A 14,671-nucleotide genomic window follows, 5' to 3' on the forward strand; every position below is an offset into this window, starting at 1 on the left:
CATGGGACATCACAAATGGTCGGTCATGCAAATTTGATGTGACTTTTTACAGCCTTTCAGGGGAGAGACTAGGGAACCATTAATACGTAAGAGCAGCTGAAGCTCCTCCTCTCACAATTCTGGTTCTAAGGCAGGACAGAATTCCTTCAGAGCCTCAGAAGTAAAACAATGCTACCTCCCTTGATCCTCTGTGAGATTTGGGTGAGTGAGCCTGACTGGGGGCTTAGCTCTGAGATGAAGAGCTGCAAGGAGGACCTTCTCATGTCTCCCTGATGAGCTGTCGGGACCCAGACTTTGCTGGTTAAGAAACTGAAGGATCACAGCACAAAGGGTTAAAGTGGAAGAAGTATAGATGTTTATTATGAATTAGCGTAAACCCTTTTATGCCTTTGACAAAGTAACAACAACAAAATAATCATTCTGATCAAAGGAGCTCCAGGGTTTCATATTTCAAAAACACAGATAAATAGTTTATCATAAATAGCTTCACTGTATGGGTATTTTCCAGAAGCATCTGAAAATTTTCCGGGGGGTCTGTAGAAGGGGATGTGTGACTAGTGCATCCCCCTCCCCTACCCCACTGGAAAGAAATGTCCAGGGATTGGGCTGCTGGAAGGGCAATATGGACCCATTCAAATTTCCTCCCAGGGACCAATCCCTCTTAGCCCTGGGGGATGTCCTTAGCAGGTGGCTGTTCCCTGGTCAGTGGGGTGGAGGGAAGGCTGAAGACCAGGAAGATGGATGTGTGGCTTTTGCTAGAAGCCGTCCATAGCACACCCCAGGGGGGGGTGGTGAAAGGCTTCTAGGTGGGAACTGGGACAGTCAAATTCTTGCCGATTATTAACTGGACCCTCATTTCAGAAAGCAATGCTGTTTTTATAAATTGGAACTGACTTTAAGAAACAAAACACACACAAAAAAAACCCCAAAAAGGAATAGAAAATTTTATGCTGAAAAAAGATCCCCAATGAAACAATCAGTAGCACATCACATCTGTGAAGTGTCCCAGCTCCCTGTAAAGATTATGTCTCTGACAATGGTTTCTTTCCAAGGTCATGGAGTAGGTGTTACACCCCAATCTTCATGTCCACATTCTGCAGGTTCCGCCTCTCATCTGCGGTCATAAACTGGTCTGGGGTCTCTGTCGACTCCTTGTTCACCAAATGCACCATCTCCTGAGACTTGCTAGCTTCTCCGTTGAGTCCGCTGGGCTTTCTGTCCTCCATAGTGCCATTGCCATTGTTGATCACCAGCTTTTTCTTCTGCCCACACCTAATAATTTACAAAATCACGTGAGAAATGGGTGCAATGACCCAGTTATCATCGTCACTGTCACTGCCACCATCACTACAGTTGATGACAATCTGAGTATGTTTCATCCTACTGACTCTTAACAAGTGACACTTCTCAAAGTGAGGTCCTTGAACCAGCAGCAAAATTTAACAAATGTAAGTTTGTTAAAAATGCAAATTCTCAGCCCCACCCCAGACATACTGAATCAGAAAACTCGAGGAGAGGGGCCCAGGGTCTGTGGTTTAGCAAACCCTCAAGGGCTTTCTGATGTGCGCTCGAGTTCGACGATCAGTGGTCACAGCTCTGGGAAGCCAGTGCTATTATTATCCCGTTATCACAGCCAAAGAAATCTTGGGGCTCAGAAAATTCCATAACTTGCCCCAGGTTATTCAACAAATACTAAAAGAATTGGGATTCAAACGCCGGTGTGTCTGACTCCCGAGTTCTAACTCTCCTTCCACCATACTAAAGAAGGGAAATGTTTGCCTCTTTTAAACTCCAGCCGTTTCTGCAGGCTCATATAAACCATCAACGGAACGACTGTAAGTCATTCTGATTTGCGTATTCAAGGAAGTCCCATTACTTCCTCTCCCGGTCCGCACGTTGTGGGCCTTGTCAGGGTTATTACTGCAAGTACCGAGAAGAATGAGACAACTCTTTTCTAGAAGTATAAGGCCATATTGATTTTTCTCTTAACATTGGTTAACTGCCACATAACCCTGGATCTAGGAGGTTTAACTACCTCCGAGGCAAGTTGTTCACTATTACTTTAAGATTTCTCAGTAACATTACTTAAGATTCAAATGCAGAAGGTCTTCTATGGAAGGGCATGACCTTGGCCTTGTTGCTGGGTCAGAGCATTGCCTTATCATATACCCAGCCTGACGCAATGCTTCCTCTTTCCTGTAACATAATCAATGTCACACATCTAGAAGTCAGATGCTGCTTAAACAAAAGCGAAGGTGCAGACCCTCACAACTGCACATGGAGCGGGGATGGGGGGAAATGGGCTAGCATTTATTGGACACCTCCTGAATGCCAGGCACTTTGCATGTAACTCCATGTAATCCTTACAATAATCTCACAAAGCAGCTGTTATTCCCGTCATACAGCAGTGGAAACTGAGGTTCAGGAAGGTTTAGAAACTAGCTTGAGGGATCGAGTCAATATTCAAATCTAGGCTTTTATGAGCGAAAGCCTGGGCTCTGCCGCACTCCATTCAGGCTACGAACCATCTGGAGATTTGGCAACAGTATGAAGTCGGAATTGTTCACTTTGCCACTGGATATGCGCAGTTGTACAGACAAAGCTTCTATTATTCATGATCACGGGGCATTCCCTCTGGGACTGCCAAGGCCATAAACTTTAATCCCTTGTTTGGGGAAGTTAGACATTACACATCCTGAATAGGAGGTTGATCCTGTCTCCTCTGGCATGACGCTTGATGAGGGCTCGGGGGAAGAAGGATGCTTGACTTGAGATGGTCTGTGGGGCTGGGCATATGGATGCAGTCCATATAGACAAGAGCAGGGGCTTGGAAGGCCTGGTTTGGGGACCTTAACGCTGTGTGACCTGGGGCAACTCACTTCACTTCTCTGAACCTCAGCTTTCTTATCTGTAACACCAGGCTATTAAGAGTACCAGTGTCAAAGGATTGTGAAAATCCCTTGAAACAGAGGCTGGCACTGGATACATAAGTCTACCACTGTTTTATTTGTTGCTCTTCTGAACAACGTGGGGTGAGGAAACTGAGGCCTTGGATAAGCACTTAGAACAGTATCTGGAACACAGTAAATGTTCAAGAAGCACTTGTTGTAATTGTTAATGTAACCAGAGCCATATGAAATGTGTTTGGTTTGTTTCTTCTGGCTACCTCCACCCACCTTGTTATATTTACTCTGAAGATGATGGAAAAGGCCAAAGGTGGACGCTGCTGATGTCTTTTCAGATTGCCAGGGGGTATCTCATATGTTCTTTGTTTTTGATAGTTTTTTGTTTAAATTCAATTTTATTGAGTGTAGTTGATTTATACAATGTTGTGTTAATTTCTGCTGTACAGCAAAGTGATTCAGTTATACATACATATATACATATACATTCTTTTTCATGTTCTTGTCCATTGTGGTTTATCACAGGATATTAAATACAATTTCCTGTGCTATGGAGTAGGACCTTGTTGTTTATCCATTCCATATATAATAGTTTGCATCAGATGTTTTTTGGAGAAAAGGTGTCTTATTAAAGTAAATCCCGTTCACCTACCTAATGTGTACTTGAGAAGTTGGATGAAATATTGTGGGGAAGTGATTTATACTCATAAAAAATGTTTGTGCAAGGGGCTGAAGTGGGGAGTAATGTTATTACCCTAAACGAAGCTGATTTTGAAAGTGGGTAACATTCAACGTGCAGGGCTTAGGAATATCGGGCTTGGGTGTGGTCCTGACCCCATTTCCCTTTGGATTCATGGTCTCTGTTTTTTTGTCTGAGTTCTTTCAGGAGGGCAGGGTGATGCTCATAAATAACTCAGCCCAATATCTGGTGCTCCGGGCATTTCATAAGCACTTTTAAACAGCAAGTTCTAATTCTTTCATTCCTATTAGTTATAGGAATGTTAAAAGAAACATTAGAGCTGAGGGTACTTCAGAGGTGATCCAGCTAACCTCTTTTCTGAGTCCAAGAAGTCGAGCATATCACGCGAAGCTACCCCGCTAGGTATGGCCAGGAACTACACCGGATCTGCAACGTTATGACGTTATGACTCTAAAGGTCAGAGATTTTTACTGAACTGCCTCTGGCCTGTATCTCCTTTCCCCTTCAATCTCAGGCATTAGCTGAGGATGCACTGACGACACGATGTAGAAGATGCCAGACCGATGCCTGGCCAGGAGCGGGTGGGGTTTAGAACCCGGGTAACATATATTTAGGGCATGGGGGAGTTTATCCTGAAAGACTTGGGTGGGTGAGGAGTAACTTAACAACTGACCTTCTGTCTCTTCTACCTGACAGTCCTTAAAGATATTTAGAGATTTATTTTGCATTGTGTTGGAGCTTTGCCATTCCATCAGTAGCCACCAGCCAGATGTGTCTATTTAAATGTAAGCTAATTCAAATGAAATAAAATTGAAAATTCACTTCTTAAGTCGAACTAGCCACATTATGAGGGCTCAGTAGCCACAAGTGATTAGCGGTTGTGTATTAGCACCAATGTGGAACACTTCCGTCATCACAGAAAGTTACACTGGACAGCTCTGCTGTAGAGGGCAGGAGCCTGGGTGAGCAGAGATTACAGCGGGCTACACGGCCACAGCTTTATGATGGAACTCACGGATCACTTCCTCGTGGAAGCTCTTGTTTAACTCTCCCACCTCCACTTCGGCAATTAATGCTTTTCCACTTTTATCTTTTAACTGTAATTAACATAACAGGGCCTGGCCCAGAGAATGTTCTCAATAAACATTAGCTGACTCAAATTCAGCAGGCCAATAGTGTCACGAAAGCTCAAGATTCTTGCAGAGAAGGGATGGTACCCTTTTCGTTGTCATGTCTTCCTCTTATCTGCAGTGTTGACTGTCGTAGCCACCCCTCAAAAGAGGTTTGCTGAATACATGAATGGCTGCTGTAGGCTTCTTATCTTCAACCAAACTTTCTTTGATGAAAATAGGATTCTGTATCCCTCTATAATGCAACGCGCAAAGCAGAAAGGCCTCCGCCTTTTAAGAGGATTAGAAATGGGCCGGCGGCTTTAGAAACACACTGCACACTCAGGGGCCCGTGCAGCTGTTAACCACCCTTTAGCTACGTGGCAAATCTGTTTTTGATTATCAAATCAGGACATAGTAATTTACAGCATCCAAGCAGCTACTTTCCCTGTGAGACACTTGCTGTGCCAGCTCCTGTGTGTCCCTGTTTGCCTGTTGCCAGGGTGACCACTGGTCTTGGCAGGAGGGGGAGGAAAGCAAGGGGGCCCGTTTTTGCTGCAGACATGATGAGAAGCGACACAGGAGCTAACCAGCTACACTGCAGGGACTCCAGCTGCTCTGGGGACAACTGAGCTGCTTCTCCAAGTTCTCCCCCACGCTGCGAGCATCTGAGGCCAGCGTTTCTATGGTGACGTGCACAAAGCTTATGGACTGTATATGTGAGCAGAAGTGGTGCCTTCTAGGGCCTGGAACAAAAGGACTGATTTCTGACAATAGGAAATTCATATTTAATTGAGCAAAAGTCATCTAGGAGAAAACACAGAGGCCGAGGGAAAGTATAAAGACTCTTTGTAAGGGTTCCCTCAAATCACATTATTTAAATTCAACTAAAAAAAAAAATCTCTTTCCATTTAGTCATGCGAGACTTCTAGGAGGTCTTTCAGATTTATTTTCCTAGTTTTTGTTCCTTATACAATTGGCTATCATGACTAATTTTTTTTTATTATGCCCTCAAAGGTACAGATAGCAACACAGCTATTCGACTTTAAAAGCACTTTCTTTAACTTGTACCAGTGTAAAACGACATTATTTGATTTCCTCCGATGAGTATGGGCTGTAACACGGCAATGAAATGAGCTGTTTCTTGCTTTCCAAAAGCCAACAAGAAAGGTTCTAGAATTTTCTCCAGGTCTTTCCCCCAATGGAGGGGCATTTTCTGGCCTGTTAGACGACCTAGTGATACAATCAATGTGGTCCCACTTGGATGTAAGATTCTTTTGCCTTCTAAGAAGGAACCTCAAGGCATGTTTAGCAAAGGTTAAATGTTCCCCTGCATTTGCTTGGAGAAAAATCGTGGCTCTTCAGAACATGTTGAACAGGAAATTTAGAATTACACTCCCGGAATACCCCTGTGAAAGCTCATTTCCTCTGATGCTAGATTACTGTTCTCCTTCGCTTCATTTTAGGTAGCATTATTTCTAGAGCCTGGTCACAGCTCCATCAGGTATATGCATTGTGGACGTTCCAAAAGGACAGGCCTTGGTTGAGGTAGGAGAGAGGGGACGTTTGACGGTATGAAAATAGCCCACATGCCAGTTCTAGGGAGCTGTCGTTTTTCACACTTCCCTAAGGAAAGTTTTTTATTGTCTCATACACCTCAGTCTCAGGGAACTCTACCTAGGCCGTAACCTGAATCCTTTCAATGACAGCTTCCAGAAAGCAGAAAATACTGTCATTCCAAAAAAAAAAACCCAGCAAATGAAAACACAAACCTGATACCTGCTTTAGGTAAGGGTTCTAGAACTTTCTAGGGGCCTCAGACAGGCTAAAGGGCCAACCCCTGAAACTCTATATAGTGTTTTTGTGCACTATGCATTCACAATAAATATGTGTTTAATGAATCAATGAATGAGTATATCTTTTATGTCTTCCTGGTGAGATACTGCACAACTTTCAGCACATCGAGTCTCCATGGGCTTAACCCCCCCAAAATTAAGAACCACAAAGAAGTCAACCACTATTGAAAAGCAGATGTCCACATAATCCCAGTCTCCTTTCTCTAAGGAGTATGCCAGAGCAGAGCTTCTTAAACTGTACTGTCCACATGAATCCCTCAGGTCTTATCAAAACACAGACTCTGATACGGGAGGTCTGGGGTAGGGCATCTCATGCTGCCTTTCTAACAAGCTTCCAGGGCACGGAGGCTGCTGGTTCCAGGGGCTACACTCTGAGTAGCAAGGACATATCACCTAAGGCTTTTCAGTTTTAGATTAAAGTATGGTTGACTTACAATATTCTATTAGTCCCAGGTATACAACCTACTAATTCGATATTTTTATAGATTGTACTCCATATAAGTTATAAAATATTGGCTATATTCCAAGTGTTGTACAATATATCCTTGTAGCTTATCTGTTTTATACTTAGTAGTTATACAGCCCAAGTTTAAATGATGCCCCTTTCAAAGTTGAAGGCCCTGAAGAGCATCCCCTTACCTTCTCCTACTGTTGACAGCGATGCAAACTGCAAGAATCAAAGCCAGGGCCAGGAGAGATGCCAAGATGATCAGCCATTCTGGTGGGAGGCAAAAGATATCCATGAACTTGGAAAATAAGCTTGTGAAAACAGAAATGCACTTTACAAATTGACCTGGTCCAAAAAAGAATTACAGTCAGCTCTATACATGGGTCCAAGCAAAGGTCCAGTCAACAGCCAGACAGTACTGGAAGAATTATTTTGCTGTAGGTCTTTGCCCAACAGGACTCTTGTTTTCATCCCTTATCATCAGTCAAGATTTCCAAGTCCCCCCAAGAAAAACACGTTTCCAAAAATGTGTAGAATGACCTGTGGAAACCTGTAGATGCCTTTGATGCAATGTTATTAAATAAATTAAAGGAACATTCCTTTCCTATATGAGAGCAATCACCTTACATTTTATTAAGGAACAAAAATGGAGGCCACTAGAGGGTGGGAAAAAGGACATTCTTGTGTGTATAGGGTGGGGTCATTTGGCAAAACGTGTCAAAATCCTTCAAGATATACAGCCTTTGATCCATCATTAACACTTCTAGGAATATATAGGACCTCAGACTTAGCTATAAAGATTTTTATTACTGTGCTATTTGTGATAGTAAAGTTGGAAACAACCTACTATCCAACAATTAGGGACTGGTTAAACGCATTAGGGTACATCCATTGTATTGTGTACTAAGATACAGGGGAAGAGTATTTAATGACATTGGAAAGCTGTAGCCAACCAGTTGGGAATGTAGTTTACTAAACAGTGTGTATAATTACATGTTTGTATAGAAATTAGATTGAAAAATAACAGAAAGGACATACATGAAAATGGTAACCACAGTATTTCTGGATGGTGAGGTAGATAATAAGGGATTTATATTTTTACCCTTTTGTTTAGCTGTATTTTCAAAAATGTCTCCAAAAAGTAATGTATCACTTGTAAACCAATAAAATGTTATTCATATGTTTTAAAACCAAGCTTTAGTAGGATTAAAATATGACTTGACAATTTGCAAGTCAATTGCAAAGTGGGCCGTATATCCACGCAATGAACTAAAGCTTAAGGAACAAGAAAAATGGGAAGCCATTCACTGGCCATTCTTCTTTGGGAAGCTTGATTCTCCTCTGATTTCCTGCTCAGTACTGCCTCTGTCTGACCTCTCCCTGGTTAGGTGAGTTTGGGGAGGGAGGTAGAGTTAGGAGGTGGGGAGGCTGACAGGCAGTTACCATTTCTGTTCTTTTCCCAGGGTTCTAGCCCTGAGATGCTCCATATTCACTCTCACGAGAGCTGGGAAAAATCTTGCTGCCTGATTATAGCAAACTGCATCCCCCCCCCCCAGCCCACTCCCCCTCTCCACGTGCTCTGCTCAGATAAGCCGAGGTAAGGGGACGTGGCCCACACCACGTTCTTCCCTCTCCCCAAGGGAGGCTCAGTCTGGAGACCTCTGAAGGGCAGAGTTAAAAGAGTCATTTACAACCCTAGGAAAAGCCTTCCTTTATTGTAATCCCCCTTTACAAATGCCCAGTTCTGAGCCCAAGTGGAATAAAGAATTTGCCTCAAATGCCTTAAATCCTGATGCTCAAGGGAGCCAAGTGGCCCAGCCTTCTCACTGCACATCACACATTCTGAAACTTTCTTCTGGATCAGTAAAGACCGTCCCTCGAGAAAAAGTAGTTTTTCTTTTAGTTTTTATGCCAGAAGAATATTCTCACTCCTCCTAACATGACCCTTGTATCTCCCCATTGTCTGCAATGCAAGGGGAAATTTACACGCTTCACCCAAAACCTGGAAGTAAAGCGATAACTGGACTGGGATAGGAAAAGGATCAGGGGATGACAAGGAGCCCCTGGGGTGATCACTCATTTGGGAAGGAAGCTGTAGTAACTAACATGGCTCTTCTATGGGACAGATCAGGGACAGGTCTAAATATGAGCTCAATCAAGCTATGGGACCGAGATAAAAAGGAATGTTCCATCCTTTCCCGCCGAGAGGCTGTGGTGCTCTCATTCACCCTTTAGCTTGAAATCAGCTTCGAGGTTAGACATGCAGGAGAATACGCTTTCTAGCTGGTCTCTGCTTCCTTTCTGGGACATTCAGAGAGACCCACTTTTAGCATTATTTTTCCTTCACAGCTCAAAACTCACCTGGAATTTGAGGTTTCCGCATAGGACCTGAGGTTGTGTTTGCCCCACGGTCCTGACTCCCACTTGAGTGCCCTAAAGAGAAAAACAACATCTCTCAACCAAAGTTTGGCACGCATAACCACGAGTTCCTTACAGAGTAGCACACAGGGCCAAGCTCTATGTGCTGCATCACTGTAAAGCTATTTATAGATTCCAGCCGCAGACATTTATAATGTGTTGCATGAAAAAACACCTCCCCAGAAAAACTCGGTTTGATTAAGGCTAAGGTTTGGAAATGGTAGTTTTCTGCAAGAGCATGAGAATTCTCAGCAACAGGACTATGCAGTGTTTAAGAGGCTGTAAGCAGGACAGCCCTGGATTCAAGCCCTACTTCTGTCTCTTGCCAGCAGCATCTGCTGGGTCAAGTCATCCCTCTCTAGGTCTCAGTTTTCTCACTCATAAAATGGGGTAATAATAGAATCCACTTCATCATCATTTTACAGAGGTTTAAAGAAGTGCACAAGAATGGTAATTGTGTGCAGTTACTGTAATAAGGAAGAACCTCTGTTTCTATTACAAGTCAATCACTAAAGGGATGCTACCTATAAGCTTAAATTATACATAATGGCCCATCTTTGGGAACCCTGCCTCCCAGGGAATGAGCATTATGGTAAAATATCTTTGTTTCACTCATAGGAAACATTCTGATCAGCCTGTGAATGACTGCAGGAAGGAAGAAATGAACACATCCCCTCCGGAGGCTGACCGGAAACCAGGAAAAGTTTGACTTTATTCCCTCCTCTTTTAGGATAAAAGAAGCCTGAATTCTAACGCAGGCAAGGTCGTTCTCTGCGATACCAGTCCATCTTCTCGGTCTGCTGGCTTTCTGAATAAAGTCAGTATTCCTCGCCCCAACACCTCATCTCTTGATTTACTGGCCTGTCATGCAGCGAGCAGTACGAGCTTGCACACAGTCACATTACAATTTTCTGTTTTTAACTTAGGACCTTGCTACCCTGGACCAGCAACCTCACGTGGGAGCTTGCTGGGAATACAGAGTCTTAGGCCTCATCCCTAACCTCAGAATCTTCATTTTAACAAGATCCCTAGGGGATTCAAATGCTCCAGGTAGTTGAAAACATATCTAGAAACCACGTCCAATATCTTCAATAGATATAAATATAGGTATTAAAAAATAAGGATTTGGGGTGGGAGGGGCAATGGCCCCTTCTGTCTGTGAAAAATCACCCGAAGGAGTGTGCCTGTTCATGTATTCCTGAAGCATGCATTGCTTAGAAGACAACATTTTCTACTGCTACAAAACCAAATAAGGAGACAAATAAAGGATCTCAAACTGGAAGGAACAGGAAGTATCACAAGATAAAGAATCCAAAAGTCAGAACGGGAGGTTCATCAAAATGATGGAGGAGGGGCTTCCCTGGTGGCGCAGTGGTTGAGAGTCCGCCTGCCGATGCAGGGGACACGGGTTCGAGCCCTGGTCTGGGAAGATCCCACATGCCGCGGAGCAACTGGGCCTGTCAGCTACAACTACTGAGCCTGCGCGTCTGGAGCCTGTGCTCCACAGCAAGAGAGGCCGCGATAGTGAGAGGCCTGTGCACCGCGATGAAGAGCGGCCCCCACTTGCCGCAACTAGAGAAAGCCCTCGCACAGAAACGAAGACCCAACAGAGCCAAAAATAAGTAAATAAACAAAATGACGGAGGAATTACGTTTTAAAAGAAACTTCTAAGACATCTTGTGAAGGACACTCACCCAAATGAAAGTTTTGGTTTGTGTGTGTGTGTGTGTGTGTATGTGTGCGTGTGTGTGTGTTGTGCTTCCTCCACTGCTTCAAAGTGAAATGTGAAAAACTTCCACTAAAATCAACTCTTTTTCCCTACCCAATAGGACCCCACTGCAGAATCCTAAAGGCTTCCAAGAAAAAAACCAAGGAAGTCTGTTGGGCTAATCAATGAATGAAGATAGCCAGGCCTTAATGGTCTTTCCTCAGAGGGTCAAACTGCAGGCCGTGCAGAGGGGACTCTGCACTTTTGATGGCTGTGGTTATGTTGGGTAGAATGGCTCCTGTTTATGCAATGTGATGTTCTTGTTAAACTCAAAATGGAGCAAAACAAAGTCTACCAGACATCTAGCTGTCTCAGCAGGCCATTTTGACAGTGGCCTTTTACTTTACAAACCTCGGAAGGAGTCCAAGGGGCTTCCTCTAGCTGCCTCCCAGAGGCCTTGGTCATTATTGGCAGGTGTTTGCCTGTACAGGTCATGGGATACTGGCCATCTAAACTAGAGGTCCTTGCCTTGAAAACCACCTAGGAGGTACACCCACTCTCACTGGTCTTTCTCTGACTCATAGCGGCCTTTGGTATTTGAATGGGACGCCACTAGTGGATCACAATCCCTATTTTGATTTTCAAAAAAGTGCTCCCAGCAAGGAAAGATCTGGGTGTGTGTACAACCAGATGAAACCTCCCGTTTGAACAATACACAGCTGCACAGGAGGCAAACAAAAGAGACTGCTCCTGCCCACCTGATTCTCACTTCAAGCAAGAGCTGAAGAAGCTGGAGGAAGATGGACAAGACACAGCAGGCCGCCTCGCCTTGCGCCCTAGAGGCCCGCAAATCTAGCCCGGGTAGGGCTGGCTGGGGAAGTTCTGCAAAGAGGGATGCTTGACAATGCAGTTGGGAGATGAGATCCAATCTAAGACATATGCACAGAGATCATTCAACTGGCTCTGACTGTGAGGAAAAAGTCTAAGACAGTGCTAATCAAACTTCAATATACATACAAACCACCTGGGGGGGGGGGGAGGCCTAGTTAAAATGCAGCTCTTGATTCAGTTGGTCTGGGATGACTGGGGAGTCCGCATCTCCTGCCAGCTCTTAGGTGATGTCCCTGCTGCCGGTCCAGGGACCACACTTGGAGCGGCTGGGGTCTCTTGATTTTAAAGAGCACTTCCTTTTAGTCAGAGATCCATATATCATTTCCAAAACACTTTCAAATTCCTGATACCACACGCTCTTCACAAGAACTCTAGGAGGTAACGGAGGCCAGTGTTCTGATCTCCTTTTTACCAATAAATTGAAGCTAGGAAAGGCTAACTGCCCCACCCAAGGCCCCCAGAGAGCTTGGGACTTCTGTCTTTAATTTAGGAGCACTTCTACTAGGCCCTTACATCCCTGTGCTCTTACAGTATAGGTTATTACTGAAGCCACCATGTAAATCTCCATCTTCATATTTGCTGTAAGTGTGTGAATCTTCAAGCCTGGAAGTAACCCTACTCCCACTTGGGTGTGAAGGGGAGGATGATAGTTCATATGGCTTACCTGGTTTGCATGGGCTCACCTGGACTGGTGACTGTCAGGGAGACCACAGTGAGACCGCACTGGCAGAACCTTTCAGTAGCCCCAGCATCAGTGGTCACAAGTCAGCCTGCCTTATGGCCTACTTTTGCTGCCTGGAGTAATGTTTCTAGGGATGTGATCATTACAGTAATTACGGCAGTAATGATGGTCATTACAGGGTACTCTCTCCAGATCCGGCTTCTAGAGGCAATATGAGACCTCTGGGCTTGAAACCTGGCTCCACCACTCAGCTCACTAGTCATGTTAACTCAGCCAGGTTGCTTAGCCTCTCTGAGCCTTAGTTTCCTCATCTGTAATATTGGGATAATAATAGTACTGACATAATTAAATGAGTTAATAATAGATGAAACATGAAATCACTGATATTTGACTGTTGACCTACAGAAATGGCAGTTTCATAGGGTCCAACCTAATACACGTAAAGTGTTTAGAACAACGCCACCAGCACACAGTAAATCCTCAATAAAGGCTAGCTATTATGCCATGTTCGGGGAGAGGAGGTTATGCTAAATGTTTTACAAGGATACATCATTTAGTCTTTAAAAGAACGCCCTGTAACAATTATTATTATCCCAATTTTATTGGTTAGGAAATCGAGTCTCAGATCCTTTAAACAAGGTCTCTCGTTAGCATGTGGAGGAGCTGGAATCAAACCCAGGCCGTTCTTTCTCCAAAACCCATGTTCTTAATCGCTCTGGTGTAATGCAATGTTAAACTGAGCGCCTGCCTGAATTCTTCCTGATCCTTTCAGATGGAAGAGTTTTCTTGAAAGCAGTAGTTCTCAAAGTGGAGTCCCTGTCCCAGCAGAATCAGCATCACCAGAGAACTTATTAGAAATACAAATGCTTGGGCTCCACCCCAGACCTACCGAATCAGAAACTTTAAGGATAAGGCCCAGCAATGTAGTTTCATAAGCCCTTCCCGTGACTGTGATGCATGCAGGGAACGTATGAGAACCGCTCTGCAGGAGACACTGACTCATACTTCATTACTAATCAGCAGGTTCAATGACAATAACAATAAATGACTAAAGCAGCTCAAACTCACCAGCTGATTCGGATCCATGAGTCGTATAGGACGTCCCGCTGGGGTCATGGGATGAGTCTCGGTCTCCTGTAAGGAGCAATAAAGGGAGGTTGAGTACTGTGTGCTCAGTTACACTGCCGTCTGCTTTTCCTCACGTGTGCATTTTCACACAGCCCATCCCAAAGTTTAGCCTTTTAAAGGTAGCCAAAAACAATGACACAGCAGCTTTGAATGGGTCCACGATACGAAATATTGTTCATTGCTTCATCTACTGATGAGTGGCCTAGAGCTTTAATCAAAATTGTAAAAACGGGGACAGCACAGACCTGCAAGGATGACCATAGGAAGCGTGGCTTTAGTAAAAATCCCCAAACTGTAACATCTACCAAAAATATCATGAGTTCTTGGCAAGTGTGAGGTGCGGATCTGATACTGTGTCTTTGAAATAAGGACTATGTGCTTTGGATCATGACAGATGGGATCGCTGGGAAGGCGTGTACTCTGTGGCTTAGGGCGTGAGACATTTAAAGAGATTTCGCTGAGGCAGGACATAGAAAAAGGTTTTGCTGTGCAATAAAGGATCTTGGGGTTGAATCATGTAAGGATTCAAAGAGAAAAGTTAACTGTTTATTTAGAGAAAAAGTCTGAAAATAAGTGAAAAAGAAATGGGCAGATGATAACTGGCACGTGGCTAAGGTGCGCCTGGTTATTAGACTATGTTCCAAATAATATTTCCCAAAAATTAAACCTGTATTTTTAACACCAAGAGTTACTATAATCCCATCTTCTCAAACATCCATCACCCAAAGGCTTTAGATGAGGCGAGTTTATGAACTGCTAAAATCTGGACCCACAGGTCAAATCTTGGGTTCAGCGTATGGCAACTCTCGATCTTCTCCCTCCTCCCCA

General features: G+C 44.0%; 1 protein-coding gene across 3 annotated transcripts in view; it reads right to left on the bottom strand.

The window, feature by feature from the left end:
- Positions 1–930: 930 nt before the first annotated feature.
- The window catches only part of CD44 (CD44 molecule (IN blood group)), an 86,155-nt gene continuing 72,414 nt past the window's right edge, over positions 931–14,671 (bottom strand). For all 3 annotated transcript variants that reach the window (XM_079930551.1, XM_079930550.1, XM_079930552.1), the window contains 4 exons: positions 13,784–13,849; positions 9,378–9,449; positions 7,208–7,286; positions 931–1,272 (listed from right to left, as the gene is read on the bottom strand). In XM_079930551.1, coding sequence (XP_079786677.1) covers positions 1,068–1,272; positions 7,208–7,286; positions 9,378–9,449; positions 13,784–13,849 — 422 coding nt within the window. In that variant the 3' untranslated portion in view covers positions 931–1,067. The remainder of the gene's footprint in view (positions 1,273–7,207; positions 7,287–9,377; positions 9,450–13,783; positions 13,850–14,671) is intronic.

The sequence above is a fragment of the Stenella coeruleoalba genome (assembly GCF_951394435.1).
Source record: "Stenella coeruleoalba genome assembly, chromosome: 8".
Lineage (NCBI taxonomy): Eukaryota > Metazoa > Chordata > Mammalia > Artiodactyla > Delphinidae > Stenella > Stenella coeruleoalba.